This window comes from Nilaparvata lugens, chromosome 10, assembly GCF_014356525.2.
Source record: "Nilaparvata lugens isolate BPH chromosome 10, ASM1435652v1, whole genome shotgun sequence".
Classification (NCBI taxonomy): Eukaryota; Metazoa; Arthropoda; class Insecta; order Hemiptera; family Delphacidae; genus Nilaparvata; species Nilaparvata lugens.
In genome coordinates this window covers 28,573,408-28,600,474 of record NC_052513.1, presented here as the reverse complement: position 1 = coordinate 28,600,474, position 27,067 = coordinate 28,573,408, and the positions used below count along the sequence as shown (strand labels likewise).

At 33.4% G+C, this 27,067-nt stretch overlaps 2 protein-coding genes across 3 annotated transcripts in view; both read right to left on the bottom strand.

Annotated features, from left to right (window-relative positions):
- The window catches only part of LOC111064200, a 241,592-nt gene that overhangs the window by 192,006 nt on the left and 22,519 nt on the right, over positions 1–27,067 (bottom strand). For both annotated transcript variants that reach the window (XM_039437132.1, XM_039437130.1), the window contains exon 2: positions 11,115–11,150. The gene's annotated coding sequence lies outside the window, so the exon portion shown is untranslated. The remainder of the gene's footprint in view (positions 1–11,114; positions 11,151–27,067) is intronic.
- Positions 22,860–24,388, bottom strand: LOC120353425. Its single transcript, XM_039437134.1, has 2 exons — positions 23,998–24,388; positions 22,860–23,704 (listed from the first exon to the last, which is right to left on the bottom strand). Exons 1-2 carry the CDS (start codon positions 24,361–24,363, stop codon positions 23,324–23,326), a joined length of 747 nt encoding a protein of 248 aa, XP_039293068.1. The 5' UTR covers positions 24,364–24,388; the 3' UTR covers positions 22,860–23,323.

Below are 27,067 nucleotides of genomic sequence, written 5' to 3'. Positions count from 1 at the left end.
CCCCATACAAACAAGGGTGACAATATGAAGTGATTCCCACTTTATATAGTGAAATGTGACAGAAATAGCAGACATTTTCTGAAGCCATGTTTCAATATTCTTGTAAGTAGCATTATACACAACTCGCAACTCTCAAATAACACACGTGTTTTGTTTACCTTATGATTGAATACAATTGTATTAAATTGTAATTACTACTATACCCGCAACTATTAAGGAAGTTAGTTCTACATGTGTATTGTTTAGCTTATAATTGTTTTTCACAGAGAAATATTGGGATTGAATTGGCAACCCTCAGATTGATTGGCTCTAGTAGTTAGACAAGTCTAGTAGAATCAATATAATTATAATTCAATTGATTTAGATTTATGAAATTATTTTATATGACTTTATATTCGATATTACTAATTGATAGCTTCTGATCGTAACCGATATCAAATGCACTAGTTAATGGAAGTGTAAAATGAAGCTTACGGTGCAGAATAGACCAAACCAATTAGTACTTGATTGTAGCTTATGACGTTCAGGTCACGGGTACCGAGTCTGGTAGACGACAAATGCCAAAGCTAATTCAGACTCCTGCATAATTGAGCAGCTATCCAGCTCTCTAATCCAGCTTCTCACCCACCTATGGCGTTTCAATTCACATTACATCAAGAGGTGTGAGTAATACCAACTATTCGTTTTGTCGCATCAAATTAGGATTTGTATTCTATACTACTACTAGCCGTCAGGCTCGCTTCGCTCGCCATATCCGTCTAGCCAGGGGGCTCCGCCCTCTGGACCCCCGACTGGATCGTCCAAAAATGAGATCAGCGGGCTCGCTTCGCTCGCCTGCATGTAGACCTCAGCCGAACCTCTGTACCGAATTTGAAGGTATTATGTCAATTTGATCTCGAAAAACACCTGTTACTATATCGGCGTATCTTTGGCGAACAAAATTCTTCCACCTCAGCTAAACCTGTGTACTGAATTTTTTTAAATATATTTCCATCAATTATTGAAAAAGGTGAGAAAACGCAGAAAAGCTGAGAAAACGCTAATTTTGGGCGTATCTTTGGCTTTATTTCAAACTTCTTCTAACACAACATTATTGCACCCCAGCTGAGCTTCTGTAGTAAATTTGAACATTTTCTGTTTATTTGTTCTCGATGAAGATGAGAAAACGCAGATTTTGGGCGTATCTTTGAAAATTTTTCCAAATCCTTTCTTATTGCGCCTCTAAAGGGCCAACTGAACACACCTACCAAATTTGAAATGTTTTGTCATATTTTTATCATATGTTAAGACGATCCAATCGGGGGTCCAGACTAAACGTCTGGCTAAACGGATATGGCGAGCGAAGCGAGACTGACGGCTAGTAATATAATATTCCCAGGAATAGCTCTGATTGAAGTAGCAGTACACAAGTACGCGGAACGTCTACTAAAATTCACAGTTGTAGAATCACGTTGTCGTACGATTGATTCTTTGTTTTCCCTTCCTTCCCATAACATCATTTTCCAGTGATTAAATCGTTACATCCGCAATAGAAATAGACGTACAAACAACCGGGTGGAAGAATTAATTAGTTAACGGCTTCTGTGAAGTTTACTTTAATATTTCTCTGAAGATGCTCACTGGAATCCAGAGACTATACTCAAGCAATGAGAAGAGAAACAAAAGAATGAAAAACAGTCAATAAATGGCAGGTGGAATATGGATGGAACTCGTGAATAGATCAGCGATTGGAAACCGATGTCTCTAATCTGCATTCAATTTTTCAAATGATTTCCTAGTCTAATTTCTCTTGTATAGATTTGAATGCTGCTTTTATCACTTCATATTTTCTGTTCACTTCTGAATAGATTAATATATAGTTTTAATATGGCTTTATAGTCTTCAGATTGATATTGATATTAATGAGTCATTAATCATCCATAATTTATTATTATTTTCATCATGAAACATTATAGTATCACATGGAGAAATTATAAATTATGGGAATATAAAACTTCTACCAACATCAACGGTTCAATCAATCATTCAGGTAAAGAAAAATCGAGGTTGGGGAGTGTAACGATTAAACGACTCCAACCAACACCAACGGTACAATCAATCAACAAAGTAATACAATATAACAAAATGAAAAATTAGGAAATATGAAACTAATTACGCATCAAGAATTTGATCAATATTTTTAAAGTGATACCATACGATGAAAAATCAGAGAATACTAAACTATTTCAATATCATCATCCACACCAAAGTTCAAGCTACCCACAACATTATTGATCCTCCTCACAATGTCACCATGACGAATATTGGACTCATGACATGCGCCTGCCAACCTCACAAATCAAATTAGTGTGACAATCACTTAAAACTGTCAGCATTCATTATGAATAACATCAATTCTTCCCATTCGACGAATGCAGACAGTTGAAAGTCAATCTCACTATATAGGCATTCACACTCACCGAGTTTCGAGTCTCAAGCAAAATCATAACTCGCGCTTGTCATACGGTACTCTCAATATTGAGAAAATTCTATTTATTCGCCAATAAGAAAGTTTCCTATATATTATTATTATTATTATTCCCTTCACATCCCTGTTTATTACTAGTTCTCTACATTATATTTCTTCAGCAATGAGACAGCTCCCCACATATTTATTCAGGAATGAGAATGTTTCCTACGTATACATTCGCCAATGAGATGGCTCCCCCCTATTATTTATTTGGAAATGAGATTTGCATTGTCATTTGCGCAGCCCCCCTTCACTAGACTCGTGCGAGTGATTCGCTGCCACAGATGAGTTTCCAATACGAAGTTCTCGTTTTTGACACGCGGGCGCCGAGAAAACACGAGAACTGAATTCCAATTTCCTGTCTGTGCGAATCCTATCGACCGACTCATTTATTTCCACTCATAACCTACACGTTTAATAACAATTCGATATCAGTATCACGATGTAGTCCAATGTCAGACCAGAAAGTGAAAACTGTGTAGCTATTTTCAGAAAATATAAGAGAGAATGAAAACGAAATGAGAGGTATTTGATCTGTGGAGTATGGTTCTTGATGAAGTTTACGTCTTGATGTCAATATCGAACTGAGACGATTGTTGTTGTCAAAACGTAACAACGAATTGTTTCCGATGTCTTCTTCTTTGGAACAGAGCATCAGACTGGGGTGTTGCTGATAACCTTCTTTTAACTTCATGAGAAATGGGAAAGCTACTGATGCCTTTCACCAAATCGAGAGGGGCACGAGTGTCGAAAACAATAAGCTGTAGTAGGAACCCTATTGATTAATCAAACTGCAACGTTGATTGAATGGGAAGCATCAACGTTATTCATGGGGAATTCAGTTAATAGGCAGTATCCAGTTGATAGAGATTATTACTATAGCTTATGGCTAGTCTTCTTTAAAAAGAAGTTCGTGACTGAAGAAGATTTTGATATTCTTTTTAAAAATATACTAACTGTTTTTATTGATTCAAAAATGATTATTCGCTTGAATTGTGGAGAATCACATTAATTTTACAGAAGTTAAGGAATCTGTATAAATGCTCTTATGAATGTGTATGAGCTTGAACCAGTGTTATGAGTAATAGATTTATTACCCAGAAGTTCATTGGCAGGAAACTGTTTGGTGAGGACTGACTTGTAAGATTGAGTTGAGCATTTGGAATATTTTTTATTCAAATATTTTAAAACTTAAATCCTCCAACATTTTTTTAAAAATTCATCTTTAAAGTTTAAAATTCCCACTTTTCAAAACTGTCAATGAAATCGATCAATGATCGTAAGCTACGTTCAAAATTTTAGCAATTTCTTGTGCGTACCAAGTTTTCAAATCTCTCCCTACTAGCTTTCAAGTTTCAAGTTTTTGAATAACTCAATAGTTCCAGTAATGAACTTATGATGGAATGTGATGAGCTCGCAACATTTACAAGTTTCTTCTTCATCAAATCAAGCAATGATTTTAACAAATCATTTGTTAAGAAATCGAGAAAAAAATTCTGGTTCAAAACGGGAGATAATGATGAGATTACTTACTTACTCAAGAGGTCAAGGCTGCAACGTTCCATAACGATTCACCTTGAGACGAAAGCAAGCTCATGTCTGGAATTAACAAGAGTGACAAAGAACAATATGTACAAAAATATAATGGGAGATAACAGAGGCAGGAATACTGCAGAGGGACAGGAACTCAGAAAAAAGGACTAGCGAGAAAAGTAGTCCCTCAAGAATGATAATCCTCAAAGAGCTTGAGAAGGAGAAATGAAGAAGAGAGAACTAGAATTTAATTGTGAATGCAAGGAGTAGGGAGGTTGGGAAAGAAAAGCGTCATTGGAAAGCGAGAAAGAGAAGAATAGACAGGGAAAAGGATAGACAGAGAAATAAAATAATAAAGGGTAGATAGGGTATAATAGGGTATTGCTATCGTTGTGTTAATGAGAGAAATAAGAGACCAGAAAAACAAAAATGGCTAATTATTCCATAAACTTAGAGATGGAGTCGTTTAGAACGAAAAAGGTAGAAGAACGGGAAAACGGCAATGAGAAACAATGCCGATAAAGAGAGAAAGAGGAAACAAATATGAATGTAGAGGAAAAGAGAGATGGTGTCTCTATAAGTACTTTTTGTCTCATTTCTCTCAATTTAGCTACTTTCCTCTTGAAAATGATGAGGAAAATGAAAGGACAAAAAAATCAGAACATTGTGGAGTTGTTATGAGTAGAGGAAAAACTAATGGAAGAAAAGCGCAGAAAAGAGAGGAACAATAAGTAGGGGAAAGAATTAGGAGTTAAGATATTTGAGAAAGCTCAGCATATATGTTTGAGCCATATCATCGATTAGTGTTTCTGACTAAATAACTATGGAAAATAAGAGAATCAGTGAGGAGCAGATGCGTTAGAGAGAAGGAAATATGATGATAACTTTGAATGAGGAAAGGGAATGAAAGTTGAGGTAGAGTATTCCTGTCTGTTAACCAGAATTAAGTTAGTTCACGCCTAAAGGCAGCAACGCCTACCGACAGATAAACATACTTATCGGCACCTACTAATCCACTTCTTCAGGCTTCATTAAATTTCTCTCCCAGGAAAAAATAGAGAATGTGAAAGAGAGTATAAGTGTAAGGAGGAGAAAAAATAGGGCTGAAGGGAGAAAAGAGAAGAGAGGAGAAGAGGGAGAGATGAGTGGAGCAAACAATGTAAGTCAAGGACTGTGAAGACTCGTGAGCTTCACCCTTTTCTCTTATTATTGGAGATTTTTCTTCAGATAAGGCCAGCGTTTGATAACGTTCAGTAATGAGTTTGTCTTGTAGCAGATGAGAATCACATAGAAAAATGGAATAATTTGTTATGCTGGCTAAAGATAGCTGGAAAAATTATGCTCATTCGCAGACTAAGGCTATGTAGTACTATGAAGTATTTGAAGTTCAATAAAATACTTGAAGAAGATACTATAAATTCCTTTAGAACTCTTATAACAATAATTCTCTAAAGTACCGATTTGGAACTAGAATATGAAAATTCGAATACTTCATCTTAACAAAAGCACAGTGTTTCAATTGTTTCTATTCGACATCCCATTGTTCAAATTCTATTTAAAACTAGAGAATTGCCAACTTCTACATGGATGCCCGATTGTATTGAGCACAATATTCAATCATTCGTCGACAATATGATAGAAGACAGAGAGCATTCCCATACCTTCCGAATAAATCCATAAAATAGAATAGGGTCCCCGAGCGATACAGAGCAGAGCAGAAGTGGTCGTATTTTATATTCAATTTACCGACTTCTGTCTGCCTGATAAAAGAGGAACGAATTGAAAATATATATGCACTGTACCTTGTCGTGCCCGAAAGTCCTAGGTCAATATGGGCTCCATTGCTGTAGGAATAAACTAGCCAAACCCATTCTGACAACTCATCGTAAATGACTTCGGATCGAAGAAATAATTTTATATGACAAGCCAGATGGGTATTTTTGGGTCTCGTCATTTTTCTGGTTCATCGAACTTTTATTTGGATAGGTTGGGACTATTATTATTTCTGGTACTCGAGTCAGTAGCTCTGAATGTTATATGAATGCAATGGAGGTTTCATCATTTGAAGTTCAAACGTTTTACCAGAGTTCTGAGTTTTATTATTGAAAGAACTTGAAATATTCTATCAATAAAGTATTAGATGATCATAAATTTACCATTACAGTTGTGTTGTGAGTGATGTTGAGGTACTTTTCTATAATGAAAAACAAATTGGAATTGTCAACCACTTTTATTATACTAATTATATATCAAATTATATTAAATTATTTAAATATTATTTTAAAGCCACAAAGCCAGATTCTGTTTATATATTAGGTCTATTATATAATAACAAAAGTGGTTGACAATTTCAATCTGTGTTTTTCATTGATAATTATTGGTTTCCTGGATCATAGATTTTAAATCTCTGGAAAAAACCTCAATTAAATTTATAGTAAACTTATATCATCAGTAACTTTAAAAGGCCAGAAGACGTCCTATAAATTATTTATAATTTATAATATAAGGCTTAAAAATGATTAAGATGAAATGCAGAGAAAGTTCTTTATCAGATTGAGTCAAGCCATTATTGTCCACCAATTGTGCTTGAATCGAGTGTAGGCTACTAGTAGTTCTGTGAACAGTAGACCTCACGCAGTATTCACACCCACAAGTATCTGATTGAAACTATAGACCTTATGGAAATACAGCAATAGACTGGCTTCTACACACTCATATGTATAATCACTTGTCAGCTGATTTATGATGAATAATACTATGGTCTGATTTTTACTCTAATATTGGCTTATGAAGGAGGGTCCTTTTTCCTTCTATATTATCCTTGAAATGCAAAATTTCCAAAAACCTTGTATATACGTCGACGCGCAATTAAAAAAGGAACATACCTGTCAAATTTCATAAAAATCTTTTACCGCGTTTCGCCGTAAATGCGCAACATATAAACATTTGAACATTCAAACATTCAAACATTTAAACATTAAGAGAAATGCCAAACCGTCAACTTGAATCTTAGACCTCACTTCGCTCGGTCAGTTATAAAAATAAATATATTTTTAAGATGCATTCATGTTCAATTAATTGGAGTAACTGCATGCTTCCAGACATTTTCACAATTATTATTGAAAGTGAATTCTTTCGTTTCATTATATTTCTGCTAAAATGAATAAAAAATAACTGTTTTTTGTATTATTAATCTTGTAGAGGGGATCATTTCATTTCCATTTGGATTGGATTGATTGCATAAGATAATATTCTATAAATAGTTTTATTAAACCTGATATACCAAAAAAATATTACAATATTCCTTGTAGGCTATTATTTTATAATATAAACAAATTCATCTTTCAAATAAATATTCATATTTTTCAAACTTTGAAGAACCTATTATCATTCATTCCTATATTGCATTCACTAATAGGCCAACATCCCTTGCTCATTCAATAAGTTCAAATTTATATTACCATCCCTAGACAGATGTACCTCTCATAGCCTTAACATTATTAACAAGTAAACACATTCCATTAACTTTCATTCCACTACTCAACTACAAACTGAACGACATGATTCATAAACTTTCGAGCAAGATTAGCCTGAAGTCTAACTAATTCAGTCTACAATCACTATTCAATTTTCAATGCCATCTACAACAATGCAAATCGCACAAGTCATGCCAATGTTGAATTAGGAGAAAAAATGTGTTATTTTGAAATGCATGCTAACAATTCAATATTCTTTTCAGAAAGCTAGAGCTTCACGAGTGAAACGGCAAATATAATTCAGCAAACAACCACTACTGGAAATACAAGAGCGTGTTGATTAGTGTTTTGAAAATAAGAGAGAGAGAGAATATGTAGGCTCAGAGTATATATGCAGTGTAAGAGCGAGAGGAGGTGAGAGGAAGATCGTCTACACATCCAGCGGTATTCCACAGGGAGTGGCAAGCATTTGGCATTCAATCTACGAAATTGGATTTTAAACGCGGTTTAAACGGAAAGGGAAACTTCAACAGAATAAAGTTCCAACCAGCTTTAGTTTACCTGTTGGTTACATTTCGTTGACTCTGTATTGTGCTTGTTTTTTCAGAAACGTGGACGCTACGGAAATATTCCTAAATTTTTGTTTGTGAGCAACTACAATTCGGAATTAGTGAAGAATGAAATTTGTATCTCCATATGAACAGAACGTTACCTGTCATAAATCGAATAGTGATAATACAACTCATGATAGGAAAGGTATAGATGATTACAATTAATAATGAATTGATAACTTTTCAGGGAAGTTTCAAATCACGATGAATTTAAAAATCGTTCTCCAATCCATGAAAGTCATTAGAACCTATTTTTTCTGTACGAAGCTGTCTTCCTTCATAAATGAAGCATTAAAACTCTGCTGTAGAAGCTTTCAAACAATTGGAATTGAATTAATTTTTTGAATGATGATTCCTTTGACAGCAAAAACTGATATCACTCAGGAGCTATGATATTATTCAACCGAGTTTCTTTTACAGAATATCTTAATTTTATACTATTTGTCTTGACGTGATTCAACTCAAGGTATCAAATTCCTGAAAAATTCCTTAAACACCAAAAATCGAACTTTATTCAGTTGAGGCATAACAATACTGACAAACGCCCAAATCTTCATCAACAGGTGAATGATAATAATTTTAGGCCTGGATTTTAGAAGGCACTAAGCCTAGACCTTGCCATGCATCTCTTCCCCGGAGTCTCACCGGACAGATCTCAACGGCACAACATCATCCATCTTCCCTATCACCACTCGCTGTCAGCTGCCTCTCCATCGCAACACTAAGTACACACTCTTTCTTCTGCCACTCTCACGTCTCTCGCTCAGTACAATGCTTCTTTATCTCATACTGTTCCTAACATATTCACTTCAAATTGTCAGTATTGCTTGATTTGGGAGCACTGATCTTATTCATGAAGAATGCAGACAGTTTGAACTGACATACTGTGGTTTTTTATTGAAGCCTCTATTTTCCTCTAAAACTGTATTGTATCAGAGTATCACGCTTGTCCTTTTTTTATTTTTTTGTATAATGTGTCATCTTGGTGTAGCTTGTTGAGTCTACAGTATTAAGTGCATTCTGTTCAAGCTCAAGACAAATACATATATATATATTCACGCTACGTCTTGATTACAGGGTCAACGACTTTCTACGTTTTTTTTTTAAATGTAACTGTTTTTCTCATATAATGTGACATGTCAGAGCTTGATCCTCTCATAATTTGTAGGTTTTGTATATAATATGACATCTGTGCATGTTGGTGAGTAACTTGTTCAAATTTATACGATAATTGATGTACGTCTGGATTGTAGGCTCAATGACCGTCCATTGTATTCACTATACTTTGGGAGGGAGTGGGAAGCTTACCGTCAGTGTACAAATTTATAACGTTGGGTTATGTTTTTAAAAACTTCTCATCATTCCTAAAATTCCTTACGTATTATTCCCGTAGGCAGACACACACATCCTCCCATTTCAAATGTGGAGTAATACAATGATAAGTTATTTGTTCCCAATACTGATAAACACTGACCACTTGATTCAAGAAAGATAGAAGACCAATGTCGATCGTTTTTAATTTTCACTGGAACTTTTCTCAGTTGATTGAACTCACTTCAACTGCAATTTTCAAGTTCACTTTTCTTAGAAATCATTTGTCAATAGAGCTTACTCTATTGTATTTGAAACTTCTCCAGAACAGAAAATACATTTTTCACGTATTCTTGAACTTCGTATAGTAATAAATATAAACAATCCTTATATCCTCAAAGATAACTACGATTACGCAGAAACATTACAATTATAGATCATTAAATCTTATAATTTTAAAAAAGCAAAAAATAGTAACGATTTCACGGTCCAGAAAGAGTTGAGGAAAATTCAACTTTTTGTTCAACAAGTCGATCACTAATACTTCAACAGTAAATAAAAATATAAAAACAAATTGGGAGATGCACAACTCTTAAATGACAAACTTCACGTACTGCGCAGTTTTACTGGACGGATGGGCAGATGAGGGAAAAGAGAGAAAAGTCTCGTCCTCAACTTTGCACTTGCTGAGGTTGATCTATATGTCACAAAAGTTGCTCTAGTACTCCACACTTAATTCATAGTTCTGGTATATAAATAGTGGACGTGTATAGCGATACTATACTGTATATGTTAGATGCTTCACAGTATACAAAATACTAAGTATGGTAGAAGAGTATATACACACCGTATTAAAAGTTGGAAGGAAAGGTTGATATGGACAGCTTCACGTCAAGATGAGCAATGTCAGCAGTTTTTAGAAGCAAAGTTTAATGGAGTCCAAGTCAAAATCGAGGTTGATGTTGTTATAAGAGAAAGTTGCCGGAATCAATTTGACATTCACAGTATTAGTCAGGCGTTTAGTTAGGTTTGGTAATTTTCCTTGGTGAGTATGAAATTATTGTATTTATTATAGTACCAGAAATATTGTTTGAAATACTACTGTTTTGTATTTCTCTTGGTTTTTGCAATGAAACATTCATTTACTATCTATTCTATTCATTTGATTATTATATTCATTTAAGCGTCTTAGTTGAGGACTGTTTTGATAAAAGTATAAATCCTATGAACTATGATAAATAATAGAATGTAAAGTAAAAATCCTTTATTGTAAGTATAACAACGTAGAAGCAGAGTTTGGTGAATATCATCTATATTGAATGAATGGGGTTTAAAAACAATGATATTTTCACAGAGCATGACGAACGATTTTCGTGTTTCTTTTACTCGAAAGCAAGAGATAGAAATACATGAAATCCATATTATAATAATATATTATTTTTTCAACCAGAAAAATATTACCTCACGCCTACCTAAGTATCAAACTGAAACTCCAAACTATTATTCTAGTTTCCAGATATTGTATGATACAAGGAAGTTGTACTTACAGAGCTTCCATAAACGTTTATGATGAAAATAATTTGAAATTAGAAAATCATTATTTTTAAAAAGATACGGAGAAATCAAGCACTGATCAAAAATATATAATACAGAAAAAATCATGAAATTACTAACCTGCTATTTACAGTTGGAAGGTTCCTCCACGCATTCCTGGAAACAAAAACAAACTTCATCAATAATCGAAAAAAACGTAATTTAGATAGAAATGCAAATCTATGTTGCAAGCAACATATTGCTTATTTTTCTCTCCCTATCATTTTGAAGATGTAGGCCTACTTATTGTATGAATCAATAAAGCAATGTAAAGTTGATGATTTAAACACTAACCAAGAATCTACAGAATCCGTGTTCTATTAAATTTTATAGAATTATAAAATTCTATAAAAGAATCTACAGAATCTTTTTTTCAGAATCCTTGTCCGATCATTAAGGATACAAACATCATATCAGTATGAAACAGTCATATTATTGGATATAATATCAATCATCAAAGTGCCTCATTGATTTATTAGTTTCATACATATTTGAACAATTCGGGAAAATGGTTCTCGAATCGCCAGTCTTATCCTTTACTAAGCATAGAGTAACATTAGTATAGTAAGCATTCAATAACATGCTATAACATAAGTAATATAACGCATTATTTTGATTTTAGCAACAGTTCACTTACTCAAGTCAACCAATACTTGAAAATCTTCATAGAAGGGAACAGAGAGAATTTGTTTCCAAGACAATGAAATGATGAAGAAAAGTGATTGACTTCTTTCACTCTGTATACTGAACAAAAAAAAATAGCTCAGCTCCTCGCCAAAATAGAAATCCATTTTCCTAACCCCTCCACAGTTTTCGACATGCATTCGAGCACGAGTTTTCCTACCCGCTCCACCTGTTTTCCGACTCGAAAAAACCGATTGAATAGTCGGGAAAACGCCGAGACTACTCGCCAATATTTCCCATGAGTAGCATTTTTTACCAGAACACGCTGACAGTGCAAGAAAGTGGGTGGAGCGCCTAATCTAATTATTTTCTTCGCCGTTTCTTGCAGTTTTCAAGAGTCTGTTTTCACATCATGAGCTTCTTTTGTTGGGATAAGCGTTGCTGCCGAAGACAGCTGGAGGCTATGATGATCCATCTGCTTGAGACTTTCTTTGAACAAAGCTGAAAACTTTTTTTGGCCTCAAGTTTTTCCTCTGAAATACAGAACTTATCAGTCTCAACAATGCGGCCGGTTTTGTTTTCTCAGGAGATTTGAGAAAGCAATCCTCCCACAAAGACCATTTTAAAAGTGAGCAATCTGAAATGTCAGTAGTTTGGGTCTGTTGGTTGTTGACTGTTGATGCCATTGAACTCCGAAAATGTTGAAACATCCATCTTCAAGCATTGAAGTTTCATTGATGATTATTTCCAATTATTGCTCACCTCAACAGTCATACAATAATTTATTCGATTTTCACACGAAAAATGGACAAATGGATTGGAAGTGATTCAAATATTCCAGCTTTTATAGCCAAGTCTATTTGAACTCCACAAAACTGAAAAGTCAAGTTACAGGAAGAAGCCATGTTACTTTAAAAAGTTATTAATCTATCAATAACTATTCAATTAATTCTAGTTATGAAGAGATTCAAATATCAATTTGATTTCTGAGAATGATTTAAAATTGACTTTCACCTAAAAAATATCATAGTAGATAATGGTAATAACTCATTCCAATAAATTTCAATATAGGGATAGGTAGTGAAATGTGGAGTCCAATCCTATATTTGACATGACATGATAAACTGATCGTTTCGAATAGCAGCAGTATGAAAGTTTAATATTTAATATTTCCCATTATGAAATTTTAATGTTACACCGTCTCAAGCGTCAACAGAGTATGACATTCTAAAATAAAAGAAACTCTCCATGCAAGAGGAGAGATAAAATGTCCAATAAAGATTTTTTATTGAATAATGGAATCACCACCAGCCATGTCATGAATTCTATATTCTATTCAATATCCCACCATCATTTCTCGTATTATCTACCCATATTATTGTCTTTTTTCTTTAGGGCTACTTTTTTAATGTCCGAAACATGTTGTGACAAAATAATTTAAAAGGGTACTGAGATTCATATCTACCTATATTACAGTCATTCTACCTTATTCTATTTCAATCATTCTACTCTATTCTCTAAAATAAATAAATAAAATAAATAAATAAATAAATAAATAAATAAATAAATAAATAAATAAATAAATAAATAAATAAATAAATAAATAAATAAATAAATAAATAAATAAATAAATAAATAAATAAATAAATAAATAAATAAATAAATAAATAAATAAATAAATAAATAAATAAATAAATAAATAAATAAATAAATAAATAAATAAATAAATAAATAAATAAATAAATAAATAAATAAATAAATAAATAAATAAATAAATAAATAAATAAATAAATAAATAAATAAATAAATAAATAAATAAATAAATAAATAAATAAATAAATAAATAAATAAATAAATAAATAAATAAATAAATAAATAAATAAATAAATAAATAAATAAATAAATAAATAAATAAATAAATAAATAAATAAATAAATAAATAAATAAATAAATAAATAAATAAATAAATAAATAAATAAATAAATAAATAAATAAATAAATAAATAAATAAATAAATAAATAAATAAATAAATAAATAAATAAATAAATAAATAAATAAATAAATAAATAAATAAATAAATAAATAAATAAATAAATAAATAAATAAATAAATAAATAAATAAATAAATAAATAAATAAATAAATAAATAAATAAATAAATAAATAAATAAATAAATAAATAAATAAATAAATAAATAAATAAATAAATAAATAAATAAATAAATAAATAAATAAATAAATAAATAAATAAATAAATAAATAAATAAATAAATAAATAAATAAATAAATAAATAAATAAATAAATAAATAAATAAATAAATAAATAAATAAATAAATAAATAAATAAATAAATAAATAAATAAATAAATAAATAAATAAATAAATAAATAAATAAATAAATAAATAAATAAATAAATAAATAAATAAATAAATAAATAAATAAATAAATAAATAAATAAATAAATAAATAAATAAATAAATAAATAAATAAATAAATAAATAAATAAATAAATAAATAAATAAATAAATAAATAAATAAATAAATAAATAAATAAATAAATAAATAAATAAATAAATAAATAAATAAATAAATAAATAAATAAATAAATAAATAAATAAATAAATAAATAAATAAATAAATAAATAAATAAATAAATAAATAAATAAATAAATAAATAAATAAATAAATAAATAAATAAATAAATAAATAAATAAATAAATAAATAAATAAATAAATAAATAAATAAATAAATAAATAAATAAATAAATAAATTGATACAAAAAGTACATCATCAAAATGATAGGGAACGAAAAAATAAGGTAACCTTGTGCTATTCCTCTCCCAAATTTAGATAAGGTTAAACATGGTAGTCCGAAATAGGTTAAGTCTTGTAGTTGTTCACTTCACAAAATTCTCAGCCCTTAATTATTGAAACATATTCATTCCAAAACACCACCCAGTTGAAATACACAGGGAAATGCACAAAAACAATAGACGAACATCATTTATTCGCAATATTGGCTAAAGTCACCAAACTAAACTCTGACCGTCAGAACGTAGGCAAATATCAACAATGAAGAGTGGCCAGCGGCCCTATGTTGGAATTCACTTTAATCTGTCAGCATTTCCTATGGAAACCATAAATGATTCTCATTCAACCAATGCTTACAGTTGAAAATGAATCTTAGTATAGAGCCATTGGCTCGAAAAGCAGATAAGTTTGAGAAGCACTCGAGCGTGGTTAACTCATCATCGGCCCTCGTTACAATTTCCGACCATAAGCGTCCATCGTCCACAACTTTTGATTATTGGTGGCAAACTTCTGCAACACGTGGATGGTCAATCATGGCATGGGATTTGTGCGGGTGGTGTGGAATCTTGGTATGAGGATGAAGGTATTTGAAGGATGAAGAGAGGTATTTGGAGGGAGGCCAACAAGATGATAGGGAGAGAGGGATACAGAGAGCATAGTACATAATAGAAACACTCCACTTATATGGGCTACTTTTGTACAAATTAATAAAAACTTGTAGTACCCTTTATTATTAAAAGCTTTAAAATAAGTTTTCTTCTTTCTTTGAGTCGTTAAAATATTTTAAAGTTTTTAATGATAAAGGGTACTACAAGTTTTTATATTGTTTTTATTAATTTTTACATAATATAATAATGAGAGTAGTATAAGTTTCTTATATTTCCTATTTTAGTCACTGGTGAGTGAAAAAAGTAAGGTACAGTAGAGACAGAGAGAGAGAGTGAGTTTTAGAGAGTTCGTGGGGGAGAGAGAAATAAAGAGAAGAGTAAGAGTCAGAATAGAGGATTTATTGTATTATAGGTGACTTTAAGGACGTTGAGGACTTTTCGACGGGGTAAGATTGAGAATAGTAGAATTTTTTCTCCTTTTTATTCGTACTGTGTAAGCCTATATTCATAGTAACAATATTATGTGTATCATAGTTAATATTTGAATATAATAAGTAGAATAATATTCAATAATAATTATGTACTTAACAAGTAAGAAGAGTTTTAAATATATTGAGAATAATTGAGACATGAATTCAATATCGTGATTATTGATTATTGAGTGAATAAATGTAGATGGAGATGACATTTTCAACTATATCCTGTTTTCCACTTCTCCATTTATTCCTTTCATTATCACGCTATGTAATAAAATTTTACATTCAGCAATCAAGCGAGCCAAGTATAACTATTACAAAAATAAAGTTGAAGAAGCGACTGGTAACCCTAGAAAATTTTGGTCGGTTATAAACGAAATCTCAGGTCGTATAGATAATAGCAAATCATTCCCCGTTAGTGCATTCTCCCGCCCTGGTGAAGTCATCGACTCTCAAAAAACTAAAGAAATTGCCAACCAATTTAATTAATATTTTGTCACAATTGGGATAAACCTAGCAAATTCTATAATAACCCAGGATGCACCAGTGGTGAGAGATGATGAACATGCTGTAGACTCTGAATCTCAGCTGCAACTGGTCTCGAGGCAGGAATTGGAGGAGGTGGTCAAGAGTTTGAAAGGGCGATCAGCTCCAGGTTGTGATGGAATCCCTACTAGAGTGATTAAAAACAATATTGACATATTATTACATCCCATCCTACATATAGTCAATTCGAGCATTCTGGTTGGACACTTTCCTTGCGCTCTCAAAACAGCCAGAGTAATACCTATTCATGAATCAGGCCCCAAAGGCATATTCTCCAATTACAAACCTATTTCTTTGTTGGCAACATTATCTAAAATAATCGAAAAGTGTATAAAAATACAACTGACTAAGTATTTAAACGAGTACAATCTCATCTCCAACTGACAGTATGGTTTTCAAAAGTCCAAAAATACATATGATACTCTTCTCAATATGTCTAGGGCTATCTCAAGTAGTATTAAATCAAGAAGTAAAGTGCTGATAACCTTTTTGGACTTGGCAAAAGCCTTTGATACAGTTGACAGGAGAATTCTAATAAAAAAACTTGAATTATTGAGGATAAAAAATATCTCTCTCCGATGGTTTAAGAGTTACTTTCACAATCGACAGCAATCAGTATGCATAAATGGTGAGTAGACGGGTAATGCCGCTTTTGCGAGACTTTTTTGCGACTTTACCCCCCCTCCCCCCTCCCCCCGCACCCATCCTACCTTCCCCCCTTCCCCCCGCACCTTCCCCGCACCTCTCCCGCCCCCTTAGAAGAACCTCTCTCTCTCTCTCTCTCTAGAAGAAGAGGAAGAAGAAGGAGAAGAAGAAGGAGAAGAAGAAGGAGAAGAAGAAGGAGAAGAAGAAGGAGAGGAAGATGATACTCTCTCTCTCTCTTGTTATGCTCTAGTTAATATAGTCATGGCTAATTACATTTAGTCATGCTCAATTACATTTAGTCATAGATAGAAGGAGAGGAAGATGATACTCTCTCTCTCTTGTCATGCTCTAGTTAATATAGTCATGGCTAATTACATTTAGTCATGCTCAATTACATTTAGTCATAGTCTATTTGATGATTAATAGTAGAGAGAGAGATATGTGTGTGAGAGAGAGGTAATCTACTGACAGATTCAAGTGAAACGAACTTAACTGAAACATGTTCTTGTCAATGGGTTGTACACACAACGAACGTTATATTTTTAATGTTTCCAAATGTATCTTTAAACTCTCTAGAGAGCGAACTATGATCTTTTACATTTTTTATCAGCAATGTCATATAAGCATTTCCAGAGATCATTAGAATTATTAACAATAGCTAATGATTCATCATTATTTGAACAACCATAATGGAAATGACCGGTTTCTAATGCATCCAATAGTTCAAAAATTTCAGATAGAATTGGAAAGTGAAGATTTTCTGTTTTTGTTAATGCAAGATCACTCACCTCATCACCCGTTGAAAATTTAATATTCTTTGCAATTAGATCAAATTCATTGAATGAAATTGTCATCAAGAGACGAGATAGTTTCTTGAACTTTGAAAAGCTATAACAATCAACCATATTTTTCAGTTGAGTGTATGTACAGGTGAAACGCGATAAGAAATTACTTGTATCTGCACACTTATTGCATTGAGCTTCAACGCATGTGAGATCTTTTCAGCTCAACTAACGAAGCAATACTGAAGAATTAAACTTAGACATTGTAGGTACAATGAAAAACAATCGAGTATACACTAGAAATTTATTTACACAATTCACTACAATTGTTCATCACTTCCTCTTCAATTTTTATTAGTTTACTAACAGACAGTTTATGTGGTCTGTAATAGCATAGATAATCATTTATATCGTTCAAATTCACTGTGTTTAAGAAAATGTCTTTTAGTTGTTTCACCAAATGATGATTTTCATGAGTTGAATGTTTAATTGCAATTTCACAGGCGTCATACCAATCAATACACTCTTCTAACCTCATTTCCAATTCACTATCAGCTTGCATCCACTTGCACGGGTCCATGATGAGCAAATGAAGAAACTATACATATGTCGGTACTAATATAGAGAAATTAAACGGTTCCTGTGCCTTTCCTCCAATACAACATACACGAGCAGTATGATATTTCAATGCTTGCTTACAATAAACACATTGAATTTCCCGTCCGTTATAGAAAAAGCCATATCTTGCAAAGTTTTTCTTTTCTGTATTTGAATAGAATTGACATTTTTTCATGCTAAGCATTCTATTGTTTTCACACATGAAATTTGGAGATGAGTCCATATTTTTCATTATCAAAGTATTGTAATGAACCGCTGCGAAGAGGGCACATCGGCCGTGCGGATTGCGATGATGAATTTCACAGGCATTATAACACCAAGAACTTGTAAAGTAGTTGAAATTTGGTTTCTCAATTTCATCCGGTAAACAACATACGTTTTTGTGTAACCTTCTAAGAAACTTAGCTTTCTCTGTACCTTTTGTGTAGATTTTATCATATCCTTCAAGATAAGATATCAATAATTCGTCTGTATAAATAAAATTACCATCTTCCCAGCGTATTTTGTGATAATTGTTCTCAGCCCATGTTACTTGCTTACGCAATTTATCATTCAATTCCGACTTTGCAAATGGCGACTTGAAATGTAACACAACAAAGCTATTTAGCTGATCTACGATTCCGATTTCTTTCACGATAATTTGATTAGAAGTTCCCTTGAACCAATGCATGTCGACTGTTGCAAATTTTTTACAGGGGGATTCCTCCTCCTCTTGCGCTGTTTTGTCCTCCTCCTTTGTCCTCCTTTCTCCTCCTCCTCCTCTCCTCCTCCTCCTCCTCCTCCTCCTCCTCCATTCTCCTCCTGTGGTTTAGGTGTACTACATCTTGAGTGATAGTAGAAGAAGTCTTGTTCGGTGTCAAGATCACACAGCGTGTCAATAGATTGTGTTTTCTTCTCAGAATTATAACACATTATAGGCGTACTACATCTTGAGTCATAGTAGATGCTGTCTTCTTTATCAAGATCGCACTGTATCCCAATAGAACGTGTTTTCTTCTCAGAATTAGAAGACATTCTAGATGTTAACCGATCAAAGCTAAAACCTCAAATGAGTAAAATTTGAAAAATGCAATACTTATATAGCTTGTACTCTATCGAGAAATTACTGAACTTCCTTCACCATGGAAGTAAGGGGAGTGTACTCCATGATACGATCACTGATTAAAATGCAATAAGCGGAAGTATTTGGAGGTACAGCTTCCTTAAATTCCATATCTATTCTAATATCTGTGGAGGATTTCAAATGAGAAGATTGATGTGAACAGTCAATTACAATCAGAGGTGTTTTAGTACAAAATGTGTCAAAATCAATCTCTGTTCCAAGCTCAGTATTGATACTATGGTTATAGTACGCCGAGGGAAAATCCAAAAACATACGGTACATCAATTCTTGTTTACCAAGGAGGTTTTCATAAGGAAAATAGTCAGAGTTCAAGTACACCTTTGCATTTTGAAGATTACAACTATCAAATTCCGAGATTGATTTATTAATTTTATTCTTACGATCTGTTTGAAACGCTAAAACAACATACTTTGGTGTGTCGAGATGGGATGCGGTTTTTACTGCCCAAGAATGAACAGTGCTATTTTGTAAATTTGGTAATTCTGAAATCTCCCAATGACGAAAGCTCAGCTTCAGCGGTGTATCAGCATCGAGCAATCTCAAAAATTTCAACCTCACATGATCTTCTAAAGTAATATAGGGAATTCTCCATTGAAGCTTCGTTATTTTTATATTAACGTTTGTTGCTTCTGTAGACTCGATGCAATTGAGATCTGTTGGCGATCTTAATAATACAAGTTCTTGTTTCAAGTTTAAAATTATTCTTTGAAAGTCTTCAAAAAATGGTAAAACTAATTTAAGAGGTACACAGAATGTAAACTTATTATCTTTCAGTGTATATCCTGCTCTGTCAAACCCGGCCAAGTGATATGTGTTCTTATCAAACATATTTTTCACTAGTATAGCTTTAATTGTTGATGTTAATCCAATTAGTCTTGATTTAGAAATTTGTTGACCAGCCAATTCATATCGAATTTCATCAAAGAGATTTCCTATGAGGTTACTGGATAATATATACTTAGCTTCTATCGGAGCATCCCCAGCCTTCGCAGCTGGTTTTGTACACTTCACCTCCCCCTCAATAAATATAAATGATTTGCATGGAAGGCTGTACTGATCCATAGAAGCCACATGGATGCGAGCTTCATCTGAGGGTTTAATTTCTTGTCCCGAATATACTGTATGAGTATGGAACTGAAATTTAGTAATATCATTATAGAACTCGAGTTGAGATTCAACATCGAGTATTTCACTAATTGAGGCGCCGTACATGACGCCAATCTACTATAAATCCCAACTTTTCCAATATTCTCGCGCTTTTCGCCGATATAGCACGTAGCTTTTTAGGTGTTGACTCTATCACGTTCGAGTCTCTAATGAGCTTCTGTGAGCAAATGCTAGTGCGTGGTTTGAAAACGAGGAATCCCATTTCAAGTTCTTTGTTTTTCACGAATGTGAAGTCTAATTGTAATTATATCTCCTCGGAAATCAATAAACGATCCTTCTTGATCGGTTACCTTTACATTAATGCTTTGAATTCTATGTGTGTTTAAAGGCATATAGATTATCGGATTAGGTGTTTCATTTATCAAATACCCGCTAGGTACTCTAGGTGAGAACTCGTATATAATATGTTTCTGTTTGCCCTCGAAGTAACTCCCACAGGCTATATTGCACTCAACTACAATAGAGTTAATATTTGTTATGCTAACTAAATGCTGAGAATAATACCATTTATTCGGTTGTAATATAACATTATCAAAACCAAGCATTTTTCCTATTGAAGTAGATGATGTAAAGTCAATAGGCTTATCAGAACGAATTTCGAGCTTCATAGTATTCGTGTTAGCTCTTATATTAAGTTTCTTTTCGTCACTATTCAATTTACTCTTTAAAGCTAATATAATGTCATCAACTTCATATGCACCCGTATCAAGATCAATTAATTTATCACCATATTTGAAGCTAGAATTTTTACCTTTTATAACATTTGCAATGCTATTGTAAGTACAGAAATTAATCAATCCAATTTCCCATTCTTTATTTTTATCCAAATCGAGAATTTCTTGTAAATGTTCATAGAGATCACTTGATCTAGATCGTAATGTAATAACAACCATCTTATATGTTTTCGGTACAAATACTGGATTACAACTGGTTCGCAAAAAACAAGAGCATAAGGTGTCCACATATATTTGTATGTAATGGTTGCATGTGCTCAACATTGTAAAAGATATTTACACCTGTTTCTTTTTTCCAATATTTATTCAATTCATAAGGCGGTTGTAAATTACCAATTGGATCAAAATAGTAAACATTTGATCCACGTTTCTTATAACCAACCCAGTGTGTACCATGTCCGGATTGAGTGTCTAAATTAACAATACAATTCTCATTTTTTAGAATTTTATTAGGTAATGTATCTATCATGTATACACCTCGTAGGGGAATTTGTAATAATTTACACCATTTTATTAGATCGTGATTGGACAATTCACCATCGATATTCATTTTTTCACCTTCTTTGTCGTTCTACGTTTTTTAACTCTTTTTTTCTTTGGGAATAAACTTACACCATATGGTGAGGAGGATGTGGGGTTGGGCCCAATCAAAATACGACCACCTCTCGAGATTGGAGGGTACGGTTTCAAATAGTAACCTTTACCTGCAATATGCTGTTTCAACTGAGCAATAGCTTTTTTCCTTATCGAGCTGCTATGAGTTTTCACTATGCTCTTCTTCTTCTTCTTCTTTCTCAATCCACCGCCAAATGCTGCTTTAGCTTTCATCACGTTTGTTACAAGATAACTAAGTGCTCTTTCACTTAAAGATGATTTTGGATTCTTGAATATTTCCCACGCTGTGTTTGCAAGAGCTCTGTCTGCAATCGCACGCGACTTATTATCACTATTTTGAGTGTATGCTATATCATGTACCTTACAGGCCCTATCTAATGAATTTATACCTTGATCCCCTCTCATTAACCTCTCATTAACCTTCGTGCCAGGTCCGCACCACTGGTAACCCCCCGGGAGGTGAATTTCAGGTGATGCATTTATTAATTTATTTATAATAGTTGATGTAATGTCCCCCGCAGTACCCGCTATACCTTTGACAATTTTGCTAGCCGAAGACAAGATTCCTTTACCTCGTTTCCTAGAAGATAACTTTCTTCTACATACCATTTTTCATTACCTTTCAACTCAATAGTTGAACACGACTGAGGTTAATTAATCAAACACTTAACCTCAATCGAGAGACAAAGAAATTGTCTCACTATATGCTTTATATATTACTACAAAGTTGGTATGTTTTAATCAATAGGGAATACAATTTTCTATCATCATGATGTGTCTTATTAACACACTTGTTAAGTATGTTGTAAGTTTTGTAGAAATTGCAAAGAATTGAACGTTCATCAATCATAAATCTATACCAATGTCTTAGACTAACATCGAGAGAAGCATCTGATGAATTGACACATGATTTGATATAAGATAATGTATGATTTCTTACTAGCTGTGATTCCTGCATCAATTGAGGTGTTTCCAAATCCCTAATCTTATTTCGTACATTTTGTATAGATTCCAATATTCTCTTACTATCATTTTGCATTGAATCATATTTTTTCAAAGCAATATGGAAAAGTAATAGCATATTCACACAACATATTATAAAGAGAAGAACAAATAAAACTCTCCATACGATTATCTTCATTGCACAACTTCTCCATTCAAGTGTTGTAAGCATACTGATAAAAATAGATTGTTATACCTATAGTGAGTGTATAGCGCAAAACAGAAGGAGGAGGAGAATCTCGCAACAAGGTCAAGAGTGGCATGCGCGTGTGCGCAGCAGCAGCAACTATAAAATAGCTTCTCTTGTGAGCGAACACTCATTGACTGTACTATTCTACATTCATTGAGTGTTCAGTTACAAGTGGATCTATTCTTGCGTGAACTATTCTACATCTTCTTCTTTGACACAACAAACAGGTGAGAATTAAGAACAATTTTTTAAAAACAATATTACAATTTATTATCAAACACTACAATATTTACATTATATACTACTTGTGAAACATATAACCACTACATGCTATGAGAATAAGATTGTTAAATTTTAACAATCTTAATATCGCTCCATGTAGCGGTTATATGCTTCACTACTATTCCTAAATTTTTACAGTTAGAATTGAATTTTACAACTTTAGCAGGTGAAATTATTGAAGAAAATCTCTGAGGCAGGTATACCTCAGAGATTTTCTTCGTAGATGCAATATTAATTTTTAAAATAATTCTTCTACCGTGATGGTTCGTTTCCTCCCGTACTGCGATTATACCATGTGGAACATCCTCCGCCAGCTCACGGAGAGGTACCCACGGTTTTGGTGTAGGTTTATTGATTAGTGTGATGAAGTCCTCATCATCATCATCATCCCGTGCGGATGCCTCCTCCAGTAGCGGAGCCATGGAGGTGTTCTCAGACATATGTTTCTGTTAAATGAAAATCTATGATTAGTAACTTTATTATAATTTGTTTCAGATTATCAACTACTTGTGATCAACAGATTATTGTCATAATCTCAACTTGAATCATCAGATTGACAAGACATTCTCTACTTGTGATCAACAGATTATTGTCATAATCTCAACTTGATATCATCAGATTGACAAGACATTCTCTACTTGTGATCAACAGATTATTGTCATAATCTCAACTTGAATCATCAGATTGACAAGACATTCTCTACACAAAGTGAGTAATATCAGTTATTGAAATAACTAACCTTTGGGGGTACGAAGTTGGTTTCGTCCTCATCCTCGAGAAATTGCAGTTTTCTCTTCCCCTGCTGTCTGTTGCTGGTAATTGTTGTTAGCGGCACTCGCTTCGGCGCCCATCCTAGATGAGATGGTGGTGTGTCTGGTATAATGAGCTCATCGCCGCTCATCCTCCTCTCCACGAAGACTCCACGTCTCTTCAGGGGCGAGTCCTCGGGGTCGGATGCGACAGCAGCAGCAGCAGCAGGGGGTGCAGCGCTGGTAGAAGGAATCTTCTTCTTCCGCGCAGCTTGCACTGCCCAGTAAGATGGGAATGATGGTTCTTGTTGAGGTGGTGTATCCGGAAGGATGTACTGCTCTCGTGTGGACTCCATGATGATAGTGAGGATATGTGTGAAACGTGACTAGTGGTCAAGTGAAGCTGGCAAATCCAATGACCGCCGCTTATATACTCATTCGTTCCTCTCTCTTTGTTTTAGGGTGAGTGAGAGATAGTGCATTTTCCCGCTTGTCACATCCTTGACATACAAATGCATTCTTACACGTACAGCAAGTTGCATTCAGAGAAAAAATATCAAATTCTCACAATGCACTCGAATTCTCACTTCCACATATCTCGAATAACAATATTTCGAATGTAATCTCCTCATTAATTTTCATAATTAACATCACATGTTGACTTGCTAAATTTCTTCTCAATATTATTATTGTGATTTTCATTATGTTCGTTGATTTCACAGAGTTCGAGACTGCATAATCACTCCAGTCTTCGAGGAGGAAAGACGTGTGAAGAACTAGTGTAAGCAGAGAGAGACAGTACAGCACATCATTCATTGCATGTAAGTATGATACAATTCTTTATTTTTCTAATCATGATTTTTCAGAAGTTACTTCTTTCCTGATACTACTACTACTACAATGCACTTAGGAATCACTAATATCTCGATTACAACAGAGTGCATATTGTACAATATCCAGCTTGTTTTCCCACAGCATCTTCTTTTTCATCATTTGTTGTTTCTTTTCCATTATAGCTCATCTTTTTATATATACAAAATGGAACATGTATCACTTTTTCATAAGGATTTTCAATAATATATTTGCAATATACACATTGCAGATATGATTTCTCATGTAAAAAGTATCCATTTATTGCAAAATAGTCTGCTCTATTAATAAATACCGAGAGCTTGAATGGTTCTGGACGATGGAAAGTTAAAACTCGTTCTTCATATTGCCGTAGAATATTATTATCGAAATTCTCCTCTTCACATGAAATATTATCTTCTTTGCGCCATCCACAATTTGGACTACATCGTTCATGTTCCTTACTAGGATCGTCTGTTGGCAACCAATTTTCTAAATATACTGAACAAAACACACATTGAACAACGTCAGGTGCTCGCACAAATTTAAAACCCTGTTTAGCCATATTTTGAGGTGACAACAGACTCGATTCTAATTTCCATCGATTATCAAATGTTAATAACCTCAATCGTTCGTGCATGAAAATCTGATCCTGTGAGAGCATTTTTTGCACTGTACTTGCAGCTTGTTAAATCACAACTGATTTTTAGATTAATGTTTACTTGTTTTTATATCTAATTCTGTGCCATAGTAATATATTCTTTGTTTGTTTTCAGTAACCCGCTAGTAGCAGAGATGGAGCATAGCAGAGAACACAGAGTTGGAGGGGTGAGTTCGCGAGCAATTCGCCATCGCATTTCCTTCGAAAACGTAGCACCTGACATTGAAAATGTGCTTCAAAACTCGAAAACTCGTGTTTTCGAGATAATAAGAGAACACGCTGCACGTTTCGAAGGAAATGTCAAATGGTTTTTAGTATTAAATGTATTATTGTATAAGATGGTAGTTTTAGAATCAGAGGAATCCGAAGCTGTTTCATCCATTGTGAATCTTCATAGCTACTCGGCCATAGGCATGAATGTCTTGGAGAGTTATGACGAATTGAATGAACAATTTATGTTAGCAGTTAGGAAAATTTTAAGTTCATTCGATAACTTTGTTCGATTTGGGAGTGGGTGGGTGTTGAAGAAGATTGACTCGCTTGATGTAAATGTGATTAGATATAATCCAATGTACACAAGCAGTTATATTCAAACACCCCAGTTCATCAACAATAAGAAATGTGTTATCAATATCAAAAATCTTTCTGATAAAAAGTGTTTTCTGTGGAGTGTTCTAGCCTATTTTCACCAGAAACCGAATAACAGTCGCTTAACGGTGAAATATTTGAGCAAATTTGCTCACAGGCTGAACACTCGCGGAGTTAATTTCCCAACCACCGATCGCGACATAAAGAAATTTGAAATTCTCAATACAGACATCGCAATTCATGTTATCGCGTATGATAACAAAAAGTTTTTCCCCTATCGAACAAGCATATTCCGTACGCGTAAATACCAAATTAATCTTTTAATGTTGAAAGGCGATGCAGGAAAAACTCATTTTTGTTTAATTAACACCGCGAACGGGAAAAACGGATTGTCGCGTCTTCTTTTTCACCTTTCGAAAGCTAAAGCACAAGTAGATGTTTGTAATTTCTGTTTTCACAGATTTACATCAGACAAAAGAGTAAACCGGGATGGGAAAGCAAATTTGATGAGACATCTAGAGCTTTGTTCAAAGTTCCAGTCTCAGAGAACTTCATACCCAAAACGTGGTGAGACAATCAAATTTAGAAAACTCGGTTCGACTTTGAAGAAAAAGTATACAATCTACGCGGATTTGGAAACATTTGTTGTGAATATGGATGATAATGAATCTGAGGATGTACCTATTACCAGAAGTTACACCAAGAAAACGGCGCGTCATATTCCATGCGGGTATTGTTTCGTTGTAATTGATGTGAATGGGGATATCGCGTACGGGCCAGTACTCTATAGATCGAGTAATATCAATGAAAAGATCATGGAGAAATTTCTCAAGGAAATAATCGAACTGGGCGATTTATTGAGTGCAGATATAAAATGTGAAATTCCGATGGAGCATTTAAGTGAACGTCAGCAACGCGAATTTCAAAACGCTGATAAGTGCGGCCTTTGCGATGAAGTTTTT